The following is a 21,663-nucleotide window of genomic DNA, read 5'->3' as shown; positions in this document are numbered from 1 at the left end:
CCCCTCCTCCCCCATACCCCTTCTTCCCATACCCTCCTCCTCCTCTGCAAATTAAATATTTTTATTTGGAATAACTTTCACCCGATCCTTTATGGCGCTGATGTCAAGATTCTTACCCATAACCACCCCCTCCACTGTAAATTAAAAGAAATTGTCCACTATTAGCTTAACTTTCACTCTCTAAAACAAATCATGAATACTTACCCGTATCCCCCAGCTTCGACGACACTACAGTAGCAGACCACTACAAGTAGCACCAAAATCTGAAATTTTTACAAGAAAATAACAGTTTTCAAACATTTTGCTCTTCTAGAACCAGGGAAATATTAGCCAAACACGTACCAATGCTAACTTTGCCATGTTGCAGTTTTCAGAGAGAATGCAAGATGTTCACACTTGAACCACACTTGAGTGACTTGATTCAAAAGTCTGAGGGTCTGTGTTTAAATAGGAAAATGCCAACACTACCTCCACATCATTGACACTTGATTTTGAACTAATTCCTCTTCCTCCTTACAATACGCCAACAATGAAAAGGACAAAATTACCAGCGGCATTGCACATTGAGTAGTTTAAGCGTTGCTATAAATTACGTAACGATAATGCAATGTCTCTTTCAACGCTCGGTACGACAGATTTGCATCATGAGAGGGGTAATCTACCCAGCCCAATGAACCGTAGCATTTGCTGTGTAATTTCATAACCTGATAATCCCTCATCCAACGATATGTAACTTGCGACAGGCCAATCGATTACAAGCGATGACTCCAAGTCGATGGTTCCAATTCAGTAGTTGAACGAAATTGTAGATGTATACACAAAATGCGAGTAAAAAATTGTGACTTAATGTCGGCTTAAAATGTCGCGTTTTTAAATTGAGTACATTTATTCGCATACATTATTCTTCTTCCTTCTTTTTGAGAAGAAATAATGGTGACGGATATTAGGCGTGTTACGTGAAGAAGAAGGCCACAGTATGGTTGACAAAATTATGCAAAACTTCCAATGCACTCCATTTTTAAACCGTTTACTGTATCGTAACTTGCGATGGGGTAAGAATACAATGTTTTTGTTTGAAGTGTATCAAATTCTTGTAACAACAACATTGGTGATGTAACTTTAATTTTTTTGACGACTTGAGCACGACAGCAACACCACCGACCCAGTCTCTGCAGGAGTTTTACACTTGAGTTTCAGAAGCATTTCAGCGACATTTTAAATTGCTAAAAAATTACGAAAAGTCAATGCAATCGGACCACCATTATCTAATAGAGGGAAATGAAGTTGATGATGACAGTAAAGTCCACGCCGGTGGTGTAGTTGGTAGTCGATATAATAATCATCATGCAATCTCACCAGCACATCAAATCCAATTCGATCCGGTTTGTACAATACATACGCTCCTCATTTTCAGATTTGAGACAAATGCCAATCTCATTTTTTTCTTCCTGCATACATGTGCGTACCTTAGTCTATAAATACATTTGCATTTGCACACACCAATTCTTCAGCTAAATACAAGTCGAGATGGATTGTTTAATTTAGTCGTTATTAAAATTTGCGCAAGAAGGTATTGAATAGGAAGTATTTGTGGTGGTTATTTTTAACTTGCGACAGATTAATTTTGAGCTATTGCATATCAGTTGCGACATTGATATTGAGAATAAATTTATTGTAACTTCAGTGAGGTTTTCAGCTTGAAATAAATTATAGGGGAGAAAAACAATGGGAATTAATCTCAAACAAATGACTACAAAAATTTAAATGACTATTTTTAAACAAAAGTAAACTCGAGTTAAAATAAAGGTTCATTAAATTGAGATGTAATTAAATCGTGTTCATCCGGGAACAAAGCGTCCAGTTGCTCATTACCAAAGTATCTCGTTTTAGTCGGCGGTGGAACAAGGTCTGCGTAATACATATTTCAGACAAAAATTAATAATATTTTGACTAATAAATAAAGATACTCACCAAAACCATCAAGCTCTTCTACTTGAGTATCCACAAAAAAAGGTCGTTTATTGGACCCTCTTGATCTTGGACGCAAATATTGATTGCTATTGCTAATATCCGCAAGCGGGCTGTTATTATCACTTTCTTCTGTAATATTGATTGAAAAACTGCTGCTTGCATCAAAATCCTCAAGAAATTCTTGTTGTCGGATTGAATTTGATTTTGCAACTGGCATTGTTTGAGTAGTTCCAAGTCCGAAGCGTGACCGTATTGGGCTTATTTCCGGCACGTCTTCTGGTTCTTTAGTAAACATTCCTTGTGGGGCAGGTGCATTACCGCATAAAATATCCAACAATGAGGTAATTGAGTATTTCTTTGTGATTTCAGGGTTTGTGACAAAACCGGAATGAGCCGTGGGTCGTTTTGAGCTAGAATGACGAGTACCCGTTGCAGTTCTACCACCACCACTTTTCTTTGTTCCTGTCCTTGTAACGCTTGAAGGATTTGGTGCCACAATCGACTGTAAAGTACTTCGGGAAACGGTACTTCTGCCAGAAGTTCTGCTTACCGTCGATGACGAAACAAATGTACAGGATTTTGACATGTTTCGTAGATAATTTGGGACTCCGTTTTTAGTGACGCTCCACGGACGCTTAAATACATCACTTTCAACGGTACTAGGTGATGATGTGGTGGGAGGAGGAGGAAAGCTTTGCGTTCCAGGAATTTTGCTGGTGAAAGCAAGACATTTATATATACTTATAAATAACAAAGCTACAAAACTACTAACTTACAAACAATCAAATACTGCAGTTTCAGTAGTATTATTATTCCTGTCGAGGAGGCTGGGCCTCGTCATTTCTTCCGAACTAACAATTGACCATGCTGTTTTATTATTTCCCTTTCCAACAACCTGACTTGCGTACATTTTCGTAATTAATTAAAAAATCAACACTAACAAAAATTTAACGGGTTAATAGAAATTGCTCATAAAATAAAAGAACTATATACAAATCAACACTAAAATATGACTGAAAACCAACGATCAACCAATTAGGGTCAATGACCTCCCTTCTCAACAATGCAATTCTTCGCTACAACTTTGTGCAGGATTTGATCCTATACTTAAACAAATGGTGCTTATCTTCTAATCAAGATAACTTACAATCGTGCTTATCTGACTTATTATTTAAAGTTAAGTGCCATTGGTAACATCATTATAAATGCGATTTTACATTTCATGAATTTCTTTTACATTCCATTTCTAAAATTAAATACCTTCATACATTATTAAAACAATGAGTGACATATGCTACACCCTTGTTCTTATGGCATAGCTGTAATCCTAATTATTTTGACAAGTGTTAGCCCCATAAATATGCAGAGTAACGATGCTGGTGTAATCGTCAATCCAAACTATCATCAAGAGTATTATGACCAGGAGAAATCTTCCGCCTATGGTGACGATGATTTAAGTTACAACAACGAGAATCAACATTATGAGGATTATCAGGCTTATCAGGAATTTGTCAAGGAGGGTCAGACTTGGAGAAAGGTTTTGGAGCAACAGGGCAACTACGTGAAACAAGGAGGTGAATAAGCATTGCTTAAAATGTAGCTAAATTTCAATTATAAATAGTAACCATTATATCACAGGTATTCCCATCAGAAATGACAACATCGTACTACTGCCAGAGACCACAGATCCACCCATTTCTACGACAGAAGAACCCTACGAAGATGCCATCATCCGATTAAACTGTGACGATCCGTGGTTCTGGAACTCGTTCAAGTGTCTCTATTTGGACGTTAAAAAGCGGAATTATGTCGAAAGAACGACTTCCAATGCGATAACGGTAGCTTGGATGTTAGGACCACCGGTGGGGTTGCTGGCGCTTGTTATTTGTTCATTTTGTGGTGAGCATAATTATATTTATTAATATAAATAGATATTTAAATTGTTATATGTTTTTCATGCAGTCGTCCAGTGCTACTTAAAATCTAGAGTGAAATCATTTGAGCAAAGAACGGATGATATCCGAACGCAGTATGAGCCTGGTAGCATCAAATTAGATGACGGGACCGTGAGAAAGTATACGCCCAACCAGGAGGAAATAGATGCATTCGAAAATATGATCTCCACTCTGGTATCCATCGTTTAAGACGACGTAAAAATTGTGATATATGTATGTATACATAAAATGGTGCCAAGATTGCATCATGCATAATTCGTCCATTGACTCTTTAGTTATTATAGTTCTACACTCGATTGACCAACTCATTCCCATGCACACTATATGTACTTCACCTTTCGCAAGCTAACGTGTTGCCGAGACCCCATTTACATTTTACAATGCAATTACAATTAACATCAACGGATACGGATGCTATATATTTTTTTACAATTGCAGCACATTTGGCTATGCATGCAACGATGAAATGCAAGCCAATCCAAGTTTATGTACAAATTATAGAGGTCAGTTACTCACGAGGTCATTTCCTCGAAGGGTTCTTTAATAATTTGTACATTTAATATTCCAGAACAAGAAGCTCTATTATTTTTATTCAAGGATTTATTAATCAAGTGCATTTTTATTGTACGCAAATCTGCACTTGCAACGAAACAAAAAAATTGCTACGAGCTTCGTTTGCGAATCTTTTCATTATCAAAAAATAAGCCTCAATTTTCATCTTGATTCTTGCCAACAATCAACTTCAACTTTTTTCGGTCGAATAATGCAATCTGTAAGAATGCAAACGTCATTGCCTTTAACGAGCTGCATATTTTTCAATTTGGTTTAGCGTATGTAATGCATGGTCTGTCTGGAAGATGAGGTCTTTAAACTGTGAGGTACTTAATTTACGCTAGACGCGGAATATATTGCTTAGAATTTCCAATAATTGCCAGTTTTGAATGGCAAGTTTATACGCACAGGCGTATGTATGCCTCCACCCTCTCATTTTGAAACTCGCTTGTGACATTTCTTGTGTCTATATGTCAATGTCAAGTCAAACAGGTTTTTATTCACTAATACAAGTAATACGCTTATACCAGATTTTCTAATAAATACGTTGAAACGCGAGTATAAGAAAGTAAGTTAAAAAAAATCAACCCTTTTGATTTCGTGGCGTAACGTAACATTCAAACTAATGTGAAGCGCATAGGCAACCTTTTTAAGACGAGATTTAGAGAATACAATATATTCGCAAACGATGATGATACATCAAGACTTGTGATGTGATACATGCTCACTTGCTTATTCTGCACTTGTTTTAGTGGGCATATATGTGTACATACATAAAAGCAGTTATTCGTGTTTTATCATTTACCAAACCAACCAACAACCTGTTAGGCTTTTCATTTACTACACATATGGTGTAGCTTTTAGCATATAAATATACGTAATATGGTACATACACGAAGACTCGATGCATGCATGAAGGCAATGTAAAACCTGAAAAGTGGTATATAATTCAACGATGTGAGTGAACCATCATCATTTTAAATCTATGAGCATCTCTAGCTCCTCTCAACCATTTGCTGCAGTTGCACAAATAATACATGAGGCAAGATTTTAGTCTCATATTTTTAACATTGCAAGTTGACAACCCACATTACGCTTTCGAAAAAGTCCCAAAGTCAGAATTTTACAAGTCGTGCAAGAAGAAGAACCATACACTTTTTTCCAACATCATCAATAAGTGTCTCGAGATTTTACAGAGATTGACATCTTCAACTGAGGGAAGGGAAGACTTTTCCATATTTAGAAGACAGCAAACTCGTCATACATACGTTCAACTTTCAGAGTTCCAGAACTCCAGCAAGAGTGCATTCTCTTAGCTGCTTAAACTCTCCTCACTCCAGGATATACGTGCAGACAGATCTGGTAACAAGGGTCTTTGTTCAAGCAGGAAGGGTATTTCATGCTCAAAAAATAAGAAAGGATACAAGAGGAACTTTGAATTCAATATTTTATCGCGTCTCTAGTCACGTTTTAAAGAACCTATAAGAAACTAGGGAGAAAAAGAAGAAGAATATGCTATCCTACACTCATCATCACACATCTTTGTTGGTTCTTGTACTCACATTTGGAAGAGAATAATATTAATATTAAGCAAATTGTGCATTCTTCTTAATGGGAAATGCACCACGGACTGCACACCTTTTCAAGATACACCAGCCCATATAAAAAATAAGTTATTACCTCCAATCTGCATTCGCGATAAGTTTACAGACCGTAGTACATACACAGTACTAAAGTTTATATAACTACCTAATACTTGTCCAGCCTACATATAACATTATATGAAAAGAAGGACGACCCTCATATTCAAAGATTTCTTAAAACTCATGTCATGATTTCTACAGCTCTTCCTTCTTCACCACCACCACCAAATTCGGCTCAACAGATCCAACTAAGAAACTCGGAAAATGTCACAACCGGCTCAGTCGGGTCTAGAATAATCCCACAGATAATTCCAAAGATTGGCGCAATTGTGAAACGATTCAGTCTAAATTATTCTGGAGAAGGACTAGTTACCGATCCTCACCGCGTTCGAACGGTCCGAGTCGGCATAAAGTTTCAAGTTCAAGTTGACAGCTTTTTAAATAACTCGGTAAATACCCCTCAGTTAGCAGCCAACGGACCTCAGCAGATTCGACCCAGGGGGATCATCCGTACCAATTCTGCTCCCCACTCCATCGACCACATTCTCAACGCTGCAAACAACTGTGATTCATCGTCCTACTCCACCCCCTCCATTACCGACGTGACGAATAATAGTACCAATAATAATAAGCAGTTCGTCATAGAACGGCACGGAGGAAATCCAACGCTTCATAGAAACTTTACCAGTGCCGGGAACCTTAACAAGGAGAACTTGCAAGGGTTTTCAAATTGTAGTGATTCCTCTTCCTCGGGAGTCTCGTCCTGCGGAGGTTCCAACCCCCAGAGTCCGATTAACGGGAGAAGGCACAGCTCAAGTCCCGCATTTCACAACCGCATCAACCAAGCCTTGTCCCTGTGCAGGAATCAATTAGCAGCAGCCCGTGGAGGAGAGAGGTCGGATTATTTGGGAAGGAGGAACAGCGTTCAAGTCTATAGAAGGACGAACAGTACGTGTCACTCGCCGGAACGGTCACCATCAATCTCATCCTCCCCAACAGCTTCGGGAATGGAGGACTCGTCGTCGTACCAAATTCTTCGCTGTTTTCCAGGTTTGACGTCTTTCATTTTTTTTACATAAATATTTTTCCTGCTTCCACTTTAGCATAAAAAATTCGTGTCATAGGTAAAGTCAAAGTTTATTATGAGGACTCATTTGCATGGTGGTTTGATTGGACAGGGTGAAAGGTGATTAGATAAGAGGATATACATATGTACATGTGTGACAAAGCTGGTCTTTGTTCTCTGCTGGACGGCTAGATTGTCAATTTGGTAATCAGCTTTAGAGTTTGTCCCCGAAAGCAAAGTTGTTTAGTGGATCCTGAGTACATATTTAGTTCCCATGCATGTAATTAATGCAGTGCAATACCGGATCAAATGGGTGGCACACTTGGTGATCATCCGGGTGACGGAGGAGGGTGTGTGGCCAACTTTATCAGATGGGATTTTATAATTGTGGCTTAAAGTTCACTAATTGTCAGTTTTACCTACATAAGCAGTGCACATGTACGTGCATTTACATAAGTGTGTTGTTTTTACATTTACATGCACGCGCAGTTGAATCATAGATATCTTTTATGCGTGAATGACTTTTGAAGAGTTATATGTTCCAGTTCATAGTTCGTTCGGTGAGACTTTTTTCGATAAGACTTAATGATCTGGCAAAGGACCCATGAGTGGCTGTTATTTTTTATCTCTTCCACCCGGTCGGATTATAATAAATCAATCAACAATCTTATGCAAAGTGTGTAGAGGGCAACTGACCGATAATGCGGAACGATACTTGAGCATACAAAGTCCATTGTTAAATATACAGCAAAACATTTTCATTCAAGCATGTATGGTTTTCAAAATTATTCCTAAAATTAATTTCCAAATTTTCTAAAAATGCTTTGATGTATCCAACTGGTATGTATTCAATAGTACACTTTAATTGACAGACTTCATTGTTTTCGTGCTGGTTTCTTTGTTTATTTATCTCGTGCAGTAGTGAGGATACGGCATGGTAATTGACCAAGCAGCTATATTGCAGGTGCCTAAATGTTGTTTATTATGAATGTTACTTACGACCGTAACAAAAACAAAGCTTACTGCACTGCATTTATGTACATTGTGTCTGTATGTATTTTATTACAATCGGTCTCTTCGTTCACGTGAAGTCCTCGTGATTTCCTACAATGCAGAACAAGTGAAATAGGGCCATGGCAGTCCGCACGGGGCAAAGTCCAGTCTTCTGACCGTAGTATTACTACATTACATGCAGAATATGCGTGCACTACCATGTTGAATTACATAACAAATTGTATGGAGATTCATCACAGTGTCAAATGTTACAATATTTCAGGTATTTTTTTGCTAACACTCGAACAGAACAGGAACCGACATGGCTGGCATATTCTTACGACAAATCACAGCATTGCACATGCATTCAATAAGTGTCAATAATTTTACAACTCGAAAACAATAGTAGAATTTGAACTCTTCCTGATACTTTGGACTTTGTACTAGGAAAGGACATTATTTGTGATCATGCAGTCAGGGCAGGGTGCCTTTCCAAGTAGCGCAGCAGTCAATAATCTTAGTTTAACTGAACTTTGGCCATGTCCGTCCTTTTCGTTCATTGTCAACCATGATCATAAGCACATTATGAGAACGTGACCACCAAAGTAATGTCTTTTTTAATTTTTTTGTACGGTAAACTATGCATGCGTAGTGTAGTGTTGAATGAATGAGTAGAGCTATTTTTGGTTGGGTTGACACACGCATGTTCCTACTCGTAATAATAGTAGTACGGTAAATATGCATGCGTATGTATGTAACATGTCAAGATCACATACAGTCCATAATGTTTTAAAATGCTGAATTGAAGTCAAGTGTAGTTGTTCGTACATACATATGCCGTGTTACAGGGTAAATCAGAAAGTTATATTTTGTAAACTAAATCTCACAACAAAGGAGTAATAGCAACATGCGTTCTTCGCGTGCGTAATGCTGCACGAAAGATATTGACAGAATTCTCTTAAGAATAATGAAATAAAAGTGCATTAACTAAAGGATTGGTCAATCTCTCTTATCATTTCCGTGCTGCACCACAGTATACGTACGTAATAATGCGAGATGTAAAAAAATTTCTATTTTTTACGTATTCGCAACACCATGTAAATACGCAGATATGAACAAAATATTGCGTTATGGTGGTCATTAAAGTTTTGTACGAGTATAATAACACGCAACTAAATATTATGCATATCGCAGTAATATTTCATTATATTGATGCGATGCACTTTTTTGATGCATCATTTGAGTTATTGCTACATTTATTTCCTTCAATTACACAATTGTTAAGATTACTATAATTTTGAGCATGCCGCAAGGAGGTGCAATTGTTCATAAAAAATCCTCATAATTTAGTACTAATTTTTGGACTAAACAAAACTACACAATTTAAGCTAATTTAATGTAAGATTGAAACTTTCCTTTGAAACCACACTAGACGTAATTTCTTCCTGCGTCACACATCCATTTATACGAATCTTTTATTATTGTCTTTGTAAATGTTCAAGAAAATAAATAATCAATTCAAGTCAATTGATAACTTTGCCACGTAATAAATCAGAATCATCAATTGAATTTTACGATATCACACACACACACAGAATGGTCAGCAATAGAAAACCATATATACACATAAATATGTGAAGATTAATTCACTACAAAAATATACTTTATCGGCACTGACAAAAAAGTACGATTCCATTTACGAATCCAAAGTTTAAAGTCCAATTCGATATCTGTCCTCTGTCTTGTTCCTCACCAAGTTTGACATTTGTTTGCAGAGTGCTGGTCAAATTATGTATTATGGTGTTTGAACTCGCGTCTTTTTTTGCATCATATTTTTATATTACTCAGCTTACTTACTTACTTACCCTTTTCCCCGATTAACTTGCTCGTATATTTTACGACTTAATTTTCCTGGAACATTATGTTTACAGACATCGTGGGGTGGTCGGTCATATTATTTTATCAAAATACTGCATTACAATACAGAAGCAGGAGTGAATTGGTTCTTTCTTTGTACGTAATAAATGAATGAACTTTAGTTTGAATCGTGTCGCTCAATATTCATTAAATTCCCTTCTTCTGTTTATATTTACAATTTGGAGGAAGTGTAACCAAGCTGAATTAATTATTCTGAACGAGTCAAACTCAAAATATTGCTGTATCAAGATGTTTGTTGATTATTATGCTCCAGTAAATAGCTTGTTTAATATGTATGCTGTTTCGTTAAACCGTTCATACAATATCATTGTCAGGGCTGAATGTATGAATATTTATCGTATGGTCAGTTACGTGCATACATAACATTAGTCATTGATTTACTTGTGACAAGTTCTCTAAATTTTCCTACCCAAGCGGTGATGATAGATACCTTAATCCAATTATGTAACCTTTTACTTGAAAAATCAATAACGTGCTGATGCGACAGGAATTTTGTGATAAATAATTAAGTCATTAGTTTTAAGTGGTTTTACATGAGCATAATTAAATATTTATACATACGTGCCTGCTTCTGTAGCACACATAATTAATAAGGAATATTATTTCCCGACAATTTTTGAATGTCAACTTGAAATGCTTATCAAATAGACCAAAATGAAATGAAGCGAAAAGTACATAATTTAAATGGGCCGAGGACCAAGCCTCCTTCTCCTAATTACGAACGACATGTTTAATCAAACCAAACCACACAAGTTCAAGCCAGGTTATCAGGAAGGGGTTTATTTTATTCTCCTCCTCCCTGTTTTATCTGGTTATTATTGGAGATTGCTAGTGCATAGATCCAAGTTTAGTTTAAATTAAGTATTAAGTACATAATTTACAATTTGAGACATAATGCTGTTCAGCCACAATATGGCAAAAAGAGATTCTATTAAGTTGGATCCTTTGATAAGTAGTTGGAAAATACGTAACGGATAACTGTCAACTCTGTAGATTCTCTCGTTTTTAGTAAGTACATAATTTTGTAACTTGATGAATGGTTAATTAAAACTTGTATTGTACTTGTATTAGCCATTCATTTGGATATGCAAAGTCGTTCACTTTCCTCCTTAATTCATAGCAAAAAGAGACGAGGAAAGAGTTCCTTGACATTACTTATACGCTGAATCAAATTAAGCTTATCTATCAAATCTGTCAAACTGTCTGACACTTTTCATCATCATTTTATGTAATGCAAGAAGATATATTAAACATCTTATGTAAGCCTGCGTTTTAATATTTTGAAAAAAGTGTCAGATTTCTGCTTTTGTGAAATATTTTTTTACACTTGGATCATGGGGATGTTGATGCCGATCGTGGGAATGAGACCACCCTTCATAATCCAGTAGAATGCGAAACAAACCTCTACAAAAGTATTTAATATGACGAAAAGTATTTAATATGACGAAAAGTATTGCGCAAATTGAAATAATAGGCTGAAAACCAGGCAATTCGTGAACACTATTAGTTGGTAATCTTACACGCTCCATCCTCATGTACACCGTTTCTTAAGGGAAATGCTGATCAAAACTCCTTGGTTTTTGACTTTGTAACATCCTTTAAATGATTTACTTATACATTAACTGTGGGAAATATGAGTCATGTCACACCATTACCATATTAGATGGTAACTTAATAGATACTGATAAACTTTTATACTTGCATATGAGGCTATTACAAAATGGAATAAAACCCTAATCGACAAATTTTCCAGGTAGATTCTACCTGCAATTTCATTTGTTACGCAACAAAAAAAGTGCTGATTGATGATCTTGCACATTAAATGATGCTACGAAGTTGTACATATTGCAATTTTTCTATGGCCGCCGACAAATTATTAGTCTAATAGTTTATGATTGAAATTTTTGAGCAAAACCGGATTGGCCGTCTCGCCTGGTATGATCGGCTTACAATTTAGAATTTTGGGGTTGCACCTAGCGAAATATATAGAAATGAGATTGGTGGTGTTTTGATTATGGCTGCAAAAACAAAACAAAAATGTGCACACGAATGTGATGCTGCTTTGCTACTGTAATTATAAATAAGGATACGTATTGAGCAACTACGTACTTGTAGTAAGTATTCTTGGCTTGGATGATCTTGCGAATAAAGTTTGACCGTGTTCAATGTCAATCTTCTTGTTACCTGTGTGCTCAGTGAAAAATAACCACCCGTAACCAAACAATTGTGGGCAATAGGCATTAGCTAACCAGTAGCAAACTACCGACATTCTACTCACCAATCTTCCTATCAGTTCTTTCCTCGTGTTGGTTGTGGGCAGGTGAGCGAGTATGCAGGGACAGAAGCGAGTGGTTTTGATATGCAATTAAGTATGCATGCATGTAACTCCAGGATAGCGTTGTTAAATGTTGTGGAAATTACATTGTGCGAATACACCAAAGTCGAAAAGTCAGAATCCGCAGTAGAGCGAGCCGCTTAGTTGATTTAGTGCTCTAAATGCATATGTAGTAAATTGAGGAACAATCGAGATAAAGAGAGTCAGTAGTACATTAGCTGGTGATGGTTTAGGTTTTCCTCATTTTACTGAAATTCTAAATAAATGAATACCATTAAGAAAAGCATGACATCAATTAAGTCTCTGGGTAAATTTGGAAACATTTACATAAGATTGTAATCCACAACTTATTTACCATGTATTTTTTGTATTGCAGGCTCAAATGTAAACTCCGTTCGGGAGTTTAGCTGGGAGACGGCTGCATTTGAGAAGGACGTCCGAGAGAAAGTGCAGTGGCTTGGTGAGTATTTGCAGCATTTTAACAATTCCGTCATAAATATTTAATAATATTATGTAAGTATAATTAAGACAATTTTTGTTATGTATTTTAGGTTCCAAATTCTCCAAATTTAAGTAAGTGTATTTATGTTCATATCTATTTATTCACTAATTAATTCATCCAACTAGTACATGGTTGGTACTTGCACTTGTAGGTTATCCTATAAAAAGAGATACTTCCAAATTAATTAATACAATTAATAAATAAGGGAACCAATTTGTGCTGATTCAACAATACTTGGTAAATGTGGAACCTACCTGGGCCTTTTCGCCAACTTAGATAGCCTCCCCGACATATCTTAAAAATCGTAGTTCAACTCAATTAAAAAGTAAATTATTAGTCAACAGTTTAAAAAAATTAGAGCAAGTTGCAAAAAAAACTTATTCTACAATGACTGAGGAGGGTAGTACCTCACTGAGGGAATCACAGAATTTAAAATCCTTTGCATATGTTGTAGTACCAGGCGAGTCTAGCAAAAGTGTAGAAGGGTTAGATGCAACGCCCCCATTTGCGCCTGCCACACCCACTCAAAGGTGGACAAAAGCCCTGTTTTTGTTCACTCAAACCTTCGCCAAAAATCCAATTTTCATCGGATTTTGATAATTTTTACGTTTTCTTTATCCCAGATAGTTACTTTATCACATCCAGCATCAAACTCAACTTTTTTGAAATTTTGATTTTTTCGAAGCTATTAGGTCAGGAAATTATCAAAAATATTCAAAACTTTAAAAAAGTTGAGTTTGATATTGGATATGATACAGCAACTATCTGGGATCAAGAAAATGTAAAAATTATCAAAATCCGTTCAAAATTGAATTTTTGGCGAGGGTTTGAAGGCAGCCAGTTTAGCCTGGAGCGCGCACTAAAAGGGGTGTGGCGGGCGCAAATGGGGGTGTTGCATCTAACCCTTCTGCACTTTTTCTAGACTCACCTAGTACTACAACATATCCAAAGGATTTTAAATTCTGTGATTCCCTCAGTGAGGTACTTTCCTCCTGAGTGAGTTGATTCTTGTCATTTATGCTACGTTAAAAATCCCGCTACATATACTGATCTCATTTATTGAGACGGAATTAAGCTCGTTTTAGAAACGGCTAATTTATTTTTTTTCTTACAGTCGACCGGCTTTCTACCCCCTCCGTTTAAGGGTCCCACCATTTGTGCAAAATCTCCTCGCAGCCATGAAGTCATACGCCATGGAGAACCCTGTAACTTCCGTTTTCATTTTGGCAGTCGTAGTCGCGTCTGCCCTCCCAGTCTCCATCTTCCTTGGTTTCGCTATTGCCACCATACTCGTCTCCTTCCTGGGATTCTTATTTGTTGAAGGTAACCATAAAAATTATTATCACAAGCGAGATTCCAAAGTTTTATGTGTTGGGGTCAAAAATCTGATTTGCATATAATATTTTTCACAAATATCCTTATTATTCTTGCACTTTGAGCTAGCAGTTGTGATGAAATTGTAGCAGCAAAGTCCAGCCTTGGTATAATACCCTCTTCTAATTTGCCTACTTTTTGGGCAAAGGTTAAAGAATTTTGCATTTTATGAAGGCGACTTTCATATGCACACAGTAAATATTCAGTGACATTAGTAATCATAATCACACCCAATAATCGCAATCGCACGTGGATAAAACCACGTCTTGTTTTGCTATAGTTGCATACAAGTCAAATGAGCTCGTGCTAATGGTCATTATCAAGAATTGACAGTTGAACGGGGGTGACTGATTGCTAATACTTGCAAAGTGTCGCAATACATTACTTTCCTCAGAATATATGCATGTAAGGACATACTTAATTAGAGCATTACTTTGGACATTGGAATGCGAAGTCACGTCAACTGCTCGTGCTGTGAGACAAATTATGAGAAATTAATGACAAATTCGAGACAGAGTGATCGTTTAATGGCATTCTAAACTGTAGATAGGACCGTCTCGTCTGAAATTGTAAAAAAATTGTCAAGAAAAATCAGACAGAGACCAAAGTGCGAGGATAAGGTTTCTACTTACCCAACGAGGTGATGACCAGGATCCAGCCATTGTCAATAACATAAGCACATGGGAAATATGATGACATGCATATAAACAGTTGGCATCCTTACGTATTTACAATAATATACGAGGTCAGTTATCGTTATTAATAGCTCCATAGCTAAAAAGTTCAAACTCAGGAAGAACTTACGACATATGTAACAGTCGAGAAAAGCCCATTGTGTACCTACTACACTGACCTAATGGACTTGAGGTCACCGCGGTGAACGGACACGCGCTAATAGAATGATTTCACTTAACTTGACCGGCATCTTGTCCCCATTAAGGATGATCTTTAGTATAAAAAATCCGGACTTTGCTCCACCTCAGCCACTCCGTAATGTGAAGAGTCCAAAGTGAACCAATGTATTGCATGAAATCAATCATATTAAGCATAATCGATAGCGATGACTTTTACCAATACTTGTAATACTTTACTTATGTCTGTACATTATGCAAAATTACCGGCATCCGTGTCATCCTACATCATACAAACGCTTGATTTCGTGACTCTGACCATGTGCTCAAGATGTGCAAGTACTCAATAGCCTCACATGCCAACAATGAAAGCAGTCAGTTTGTACATCTATATTTACGTAATACTTTGACAATGAGAGTTCAAAGTCAATAATTTTTATCACCATCCTGAGAAAAAGGACATTTTGTACTTGCATAATTCCGGAAATTCTCAATACCAAGTAATTCATGTAATATGTTAATTTAATTACATGATCTAATAAGTAAGCAAAAGCATGTTGCAATCCCTCACTTTATTTAATAGTAGACTTTGTCCCGTCATAATCTGGTCCAAATTGATTACATAATTAATATATGAAAAAACTGTCCTGACTTCATCAGCTATCGCTCGTGCCAAATGTTCATGATACCAACCGTTTAATCATGACATCAAATGTCAGTTCAAAGTGACTTGCAAAATCAACAACCAACCGGCACCGGCACCATTACATTGCGAACGAAGTTGAATACATATGGAGGTCATTTTATTTTTTGCCTTATGTTGTTTTTCGATTTCGAATGTTGTACTTGTTGCATCTGAACATTGCTTCGGAAGAGTGAACTAATTAATTGGCTTGTTTACCAACAAGCGTAGGAAATACACTGAAATTGACCCACATCAATCATCACCCACCACCTGTGGCATAACATCGTTTTAGCTTACGCAAAAATCATTAGGTATTCTTCATAGCAAAGTTATCAGGATGATGCAAAAAATTGTTTATTTCATCTTCACGCAATTTGTCGTATGAAATCAATCTCCAGTTAAAATTAGATTGAATAATTAAACCCTGACCTCATCATGCTGCAAAATAGTATCCGAGTTTCATGGGATTTCGATATTTTCATGATTTTTAGGACAAATTGAAATTTCTAAATGTTTTTTTTACTCGCTTACACACATGTATTTTTTGGTTCATTCATACATATGACATGACATGACAGCCAAATATTGACATCGTAAACAATAGTACACGAGTAAACAATTGTCATCCAAAGTCCAAACATTTCATTCTATTACAGATCATTATTTGTTATTATTCCTTTTGTGCACATAATGCAAGCACAAGGTTTGATGCTAATAAATATAATAAAGCAAGGATTTGTTTATATTTTTGTTCCATACATACATAATAAAATCTAATTGACTTTAGCTCATGTACAAGCAACGTGATCTGATAGCTGTGTATGTAATGCAGGGATGAGTGAATCTGAGAAGAGATACATGGATATTTCCTCAACAAAAAATCCTAAGGGCAAAGTCGAATTTGATTAAGTTAACCAATGCTATTTAGTTAAGAGATTCAATGCTAAAACGATTTTGGCATGTGGAAGTTAAGGAAAACAACAAAAACAAGTGGACTATCTGGCCTATGATTATTTTTTCGTTGAAAAAATATTATGTTGTGCTATGCTATTAGTTAGCGAGGAGGTATGCATGTCCAACATGTCATCATGATCACATCCAGTCATTAAGTAACAACCTCTGTAAAATGTAACACAAATAGAAAACTTTTCATGTCATGTACTTTAATTAAATACTAAACGCAAACATTTTCTGTGTATTTTTACAGGAACCCTTTTGACGGTGGCATCCGTAACTTTTGGAGGTGTAGTCCTCGTCGTGGGTCTGGTCACGCTCTTTTTCGCCCTGCTGGGATCTGCTGGATACGTGACAACATCCAAAGTCTACTATTTCATTACGGGCAAGGATTTGAAGGACTTGTTCTACTCGCTTCCATTAATTGGACAATTCTTTGACAAAGAAACATCAAGCCCATCATCATCCTCGGCAAAAAGCAATGGATCCGCTTTCAAGTTGTCCAACGGAAACTATTCATCTCCGAAAGAATTTTCTTTCAGTGACGAGGACGATGAAGAGGAGGAAGAAGAAGATCTGGAGGAAGAAGATGACGACGACGACGAGGATGAAGGAAACGTAGAAGTTGTCGACAGTGAAAATGAGACTGATGAAAATGATGGCAGTGTCACTTCTTCGTCCGACGTAGGAATTGGAGACAGCACTTCGATTGAAAATGTGGACCAGATTTTCAAACCTGAAGATGACGATAGCCTGGATGGTTTTGCTCATTCAACGCCTGAAAAGAACAAGGTGAAGATAGAAGAAGTAACCTCATCGTCAATCCCAATTCTTCAAGTTAACGGAAACCACGAAGAAACTCAGTAATTTTAGACAATCTGCTGCCAATAGCAAATACTTAAAAGTTCCATCAATTAATGAATCAATCAAGAGAAGCTAAAGAAAGAGTTATTACTTTTTTTCCTTGTACAAAACCATTCCACTTATTTATCAAATCACAATTATTATCATAAATTGTCACTTAATATCCATCTTATGCTTATAAATTAATAACAGCTCTGCAAAACTTTTGTTACAAATGACAAGTTCCTCATTACTATTGTTAACTCTGATGTTATCTTGTTGTAATAATTTAATATTTGAATCATTTTGTACATAGCTCACATTCTTAAGACACGCATTTCATGAGGAAGATAAAAATGTCACGAGATTTATATTGACCAAATTCATTGCGTATTTATGAAGCAAGATTGAGCTTATAAAAGTATATTATTTTAACGCTACGTCAAGTGCCAAAAGCCAATAATATGTAAATTATAAGTAAAAAGAATCCAGTGGTACATATAGAATTCATCATCAATCATAGCAATAATTTATAGACGTGGATTCATGCTCGATTGATCAATGTTATAGGAATATTGACATGAATAAGTATATAAAACAGAGGTGTGGCTTATTGCCAGAATAATGTTATTACGAATAAAAGCTGCGCAAGGAAGTATGTATTTAGTAAATAGTCGAAAAGATAGCGACTTTCTTGTTATGAATAACGAAATAAAAGTGAAATGTAATATTAAACAAGAAATTATTGCTCAGTGGTGTAAGTTTAAGAAAAGAGGAATATTATAAGATTTGTATGGAATAGTACCCAAGATAAATTCTGATTTAGATGATTTTTTTCATACCACAAAGTGTTTGTTAATAGTGGATTATAAATGCTTACTCGTAGAGTAAAAGTGTAGCAAATGTTAAACTGTCGTGCCTTTTGATGGGAGCAAGAGTTAATTTCCAAATTGAATCCTTGGATGAAAGACTGACTATAATTATGAACGATGATAAATAAAGTTGTAATTTTTAAACACTTTAACTTAATTACCACCACCCAACATTGACACACCATTCATTTTTCTAACAAATTCATGTGTGAATTGCTGAGAGTTTGAATTATATCACGGGTGACGTGACGGGAAGAGAAGTGAAACTGATCAGTCAGCATATATTTTGATACATTAAAATTTAATCGAGCTTTAAATCAATTTAGATATTTTTATTCAATGTTTGATGATAATGATATAAATAATAGAAAAGTTTGGAATTTTAATACACTAGATTTGTATCAATTATGTAATTAGCAGGCTTGGAAAATAATTACTTTTTTTCAATTCATTCTATCAACACTTTCGATCTTATTCGACGCTTGAATCATCTCCATCAACGCAGTAGAAAAGTTAACGAACTCAATCTGACAAGAAATGTCAGCAAAGTGTAAATGTCAATGTTAAAAGGTCATATGTATGGAACATATATAAAGACCTTGATTCCAGATATGATTGACCAGATCGTGAATTATAATATTTTTAACACTATAAGAATGTAATCATTGTCAATATTCACTGTATATGTATGACCAATTAATTTCAATTTCAGTAGAGACGATGGTGATGATGTCATTTCATCATGATTCTGATACATCTTGTCATGAGAGAGGAGTTGATGGGGATGATTGCGAATTCTTAACAAAATGCCAAAAGTCTACTTCTATATCTACACTCTTCTCTTTATGGAATTTATAGCATTTTGGTAAATCGTACCGAATCCCTGCTAATACTTCTCCTTTAACAGGAAAGTCTAGTTCTGCTTCAGAATTTTTTAGCTTTTTTTCAAAGAATGGCCGAGTGCTGGTTTTATGCAAGGAGTAGATGTGCCCTCCTGGTTTAACGATATGTACAGCTCGTCGTAAAAATCCGAAATCTGCTCCAGCGTTATTCTTGGTTCCAAATGGGGGATTCATTACAACCTGAAAATATACAAATGAGCATTATTTCAAGTTTGCATACATGTTGAAAAATTATGACTCTGATTATGTAACATCAACTTACAACGTCAAAGAAATTTTCAAAATTGGTCAACACATCGACAGGACAACCTTGGCTAAAATCCGTCCCTATCTGACACTGAATTAGTTGAATGGATGGAGACTCGTCGTCATCGTCGTTGAGAATTTCACCAATATTTGACAAGGCAATATCGATAGCGTCATCATCAACTTCGAATCCGTATACCAGATCAGCCCCCAGCATTACGGATCCCACAGAGAGAATGCCACACCCACTTCCCAGATCACATACAATTCCTCCTAAATTTATGATTAAGGATAAAGAATTAGAGTATGAAAATTTAAATAGATAAATGGTTACTAGTAAAGAAATTACCGTCAATATTTTCTTGGGCTGAATACAGCATTCTCGACGCTATATGTGCAGAAGTGGCATACTGTTCCAAAGCTACTTTAGGATTGGTAAACCCTTCACATTGGGATAACCAGCTCTCTAATTCTTTCAATTTCATTTTAAAAACCTGACAATGAAAACTTGAAATACAAAGAAAGACTTATCTAAACTACACTTACAACTATATATTTTAACTAACTATACAGTCTAATCATTGGTCAGTCAGTTTGGGTGAAATATAATTTGGTTCGACGATTTACTTTTCAGTCTTAATTGGTGAAGGTACGGCAGTTGTTATATTTGAAAAGCTTAAAGCTGCTGCAGGCTCTATTCTCGGGAGAACTGGCAAAATACTGTTGCCAAAATGCGAATCTTGGGCGACAAAATAACCTATAAAGAAAGTTAACATTATTATTAAAGTTTCGAGTTCGGTGAAATTTTATGATACGTTTTATTGTGGTGCTGACCATAGCTTGTCATGCTAGCCTGCTGAAGAACTTGCATTGCAGACCGTGTTGCAGGAGAAAGGTGGACATCGCTATTAAATGAAGGTGTCCCACCCGAGGGCTACATTTCAATTTGGAAAATATTTAATTTTAAAGTTCACAGTTCTAGTTTTGCAAATATTATTCAAATAAGGAATAATTTAGCTATTTTTACCTGAGGGGAGGAAGAATAAGATATTCCTAGCGATGCGGCCGCCCCGTCCTTTAATAATTTGCTCTTGGCTCGTTGGATATCTTCAAGAACTTTGCGACTTTTTTCTGATGACATCCCATCCACTTTCTCTGTGAAATGTTTATCGTCTTCCTAGTAATAATCCTGACAGATCACAAAATCAACTTTCACTTTGTGATTTGTCGGGTGACAGTTAATTGACAAATAAGTACATAAACAAATGACAATTTAGTCGCTATCAAGCTGCTTCCTATTTCAATTTAAACTTATATTTCTTAGTAGTTTTTATTGAAAACTATTTAATAAATTTAATTTGCCAGATTTACAAAAAACTTGTCATCAACAACCTCGCGGGTATCGAGCAATCTTTAGGCAGAAGTTAGCTGCCCTAAGTCGATCTTAAGGGGTATTAATTCCCAACCAATTCGCAACTCAATATTATATGCATAAACAAAGTGAAAAATTACATACAATTGCATACAATGTTATTGTTGTTTAGCTTATTAGATTAGGCTGTATTGGGTGAAAAACCTTTGCAAACTTGAGACAGCCCGAGTCATTTACCTTGTTCCTTACTTCTTCCGAAAACAATTGAGAGTTACCATTTACAAAATCTCTTGGTCAATACTCAACAAAAGTGATTCTTTTTTGTGCATAAAACCCATATAATGGAAAAATTAAGCTTTTTCTGACCAATTTTAGTAACCAGTATGGGTTAGTGTTTACTAACTGTTTGAAACCTCTGGTAAAAATCTTTTATGCAACAAGAGGATGAAAGCTGAAAATTGCATGGCTGTGAAAGCGTACATAAAAAATTTAAGAACCATGGGTGAACAAGGTGACCCATATTGGTTTTTAAAACTGGTTGGAAAAAGCTCAAAATTTTTCATGGAAGAATTGTGATGCATAATAATAACGATGCCACTTTTGTAAAAT

The 21,663-nt window shown here is 36.0% G+C and overlaps 5 protein-coding genes and 3 long non-coding RNA genes across 10 annotated transcripts; 2 read left to right on the top strand and 6 right to left on the bottom strand.

Moving 5' to 3' along the window:
* Nucleotides 1–15: 15 nt before the first annotated feature.
* LOC118435322 lies at nucleotides 16–472 on the bottom strand. Of its 2 annotated transcripts, XR_004834700.1 has the most exons (4): nucleotides 343–472; nucleotides 205–263; nucleotides 117–134; nucleotides 16–44 (listed from the first exon to the last, which is right to left on the bottom strand). It is a non-coding gene; the product is annotated as an uncharacterized LOC118435322 (long non-coding RNA). The 2 variants fall into 2 exon arrangements; XR_004834699.1 differs by having other exon boundaries at nucleotides 18–134; nucleotides 343–471.
* Nucleotides 473–1,653: 1,181 nt separating this feature from the next.
* On the bottom strand, nucleotides 1,654–2,873 carry LOC110849272. The gene is made up of 3 exons (XM_035851244.1): nucleotides 2,748–2,873; nucleotides 1,972–2,684; nucleotides 1,654–1,908 (listed from the first exon to the last, which is right to left on the bottom strand). The coding sequence occupies exons 1-3, from the start codon at nucleotides 2,810–2,812 to the stop codon at nucleotides 1,796–1,798; spliced, it is 891 nt and encodes a 296-aa protein (XP_035707137.1). The 5' UTR covers nucleotides 2,813–2,873; the 3' UTR covers nucleotides 1,654–1,795.
* Nucleotides 2,680–4,193, top strand: LOC110849095. The gene is made up of 3 exons (XM_022096471.2): nucleotides 2,680–3,545; nucleotides 3,610–3,870; nucleotides 3,934–4,193. The coding sequence occupies exons 1-3, from the start codon at nucleotides 3,263–3,265 to the stop codon at nucleotides 4,113–4,115; spliced, it is 726 nt and encodes a 241-aa protein (XP_021952163.2). The 5' UTR covers nucleotides 2,680–3,262; the 3' UTR covers nucleotides 4,116–4,193.
* Nucleotides 4,194–5,460: 1,267 nt separating this feature from the next.
* LOC110848050 lies at nucleotides 5,461–18,691 on the top strand. The gene is made up of 5 exons (XM_022095146.2): nucleotides 5,461–7,171; nucleotides 12,830–12,913; nucleotides 13,005–13,026; nucleotides 14,070–14,278; nucleotides 17,073–18,691. Exons 1-5 carry the CDS (start codon nucleotides 6,310–6,312, stop codon nucleotides 17,684–17,686), a joined length of 1,791 nt encoding a protein of 596 aa, XP_021950838.1. The 5' UTR covers nucleotides 5,461–6,309; the 3' UTR covers nucleotides 17,687–18,691.
* Nucleotides 12,003–12,504, bottom strand: LOC118435324. Its single transcript, XR_004834702.1, has 3 exons — nucleotides 12,397–12,504; nucleotides 12,228–12,302; nucleotides 12,003–12,136 (listed from the first exon to the last, which is right to left on the bottom strand). It is a non-coding gene; the product is annotated as an uncharacterized LOC118435324 (long non-coding RNA).
* On the bottom strand, nucleotides 12,676–12,969 carry LOC118435323. The gene is made up of 2 exons (XR_004834701.1): nucleotides 12,809–12,969; nucleotides 12,676–12,709 (listed from the first exon to the last, which is right to left on the bottom strand). It is a non-coding gene; the product is annotated as an uncharacterized LOC118435323 (long non-coding RNA).
* A 329-nt stretch (nucleotides 18,692–19,020) lies between the features above and the next one.
* LOC110848051 (rRNA N6-adenosine-methyltransferase METTL5-like) lies at nucleotides 19,021–20,201 on the bottom strand. Its single transcript, XM_022095147.2, has 3 exons — nucleotides 20,032–20,201; nucleotides 19,699–19,955; nucleotides 19,021–19,616 (listed from the first exon to the last, which is right to left on the bottom strand). The coding sequence occupies exons 1-3, from the start codon at nucleotides 20,165–20,167 to the stop codon at nucleotides 19,296–19,298; spliced, it is 714 nt and encodes a 237-aa protein (XP_021950839.1). The 5' UTR covers nucleotides 20,168–20,201; the 3' UTR covers nucleotides 19,021–19,295.
* Nucleotides 20,198–21,175, bottom strand: LOC110848053 (SOSS complex subunit C homolog). Of its 2 annotated transcripts, XM_035851246.1 has the most exons (4): nucleotides 20,998–21,175; nucleotides 20,710–20,862; nucleotides 20,517–20,616; nucleotides 20,198–20,439 (listed from the first exon to the last, which is right to left on the bottom strand). In XM_035851246.1, exons 2-4 carry the CDS (start codon nucleotides 20,821–20,823, stop codon nucleotides 20,306–20,308), a joined length of 348 nt encoding a protein of 115 aa, XP_035707139.1. In that variant the 5' UTR covers nucleotides 20,824–20,862; nucleotides 20,998–21,175; the 3' UTR covers nucleotides 20,198–20,305. The 2 variants fall into 2 exon arrangements, with proteins under 2 accessions (XP_035707139.1, XP_021950840.1); XM_022095148.2 differs by having other exon boundaries at nucleotides 20,710–21,114.
* Nucleotides 21,176–21,663: the final 488 nt, after the last annotated feature.

Source organism: Folsomia candida, unplaced genomic scaffold (genome assembly GCF_002217175.1).
Source record: "Folsomia candida strain VU population unplaced genomic scaffold, ASM221717v1 Fcan01_Sc004, whole genome shotgun sequence".
NCBI lineage: Eukaryota > Metazoa > Arthropoda > Collembola > Entomobryomorpha > Isotomidae > Folsomia > Folsomia candida.
The sequence above is the reverse complement of the archived record's forward strand: the minus strand, read 5'-3'. Positions and strand labels throughout refer to the sequence as shown.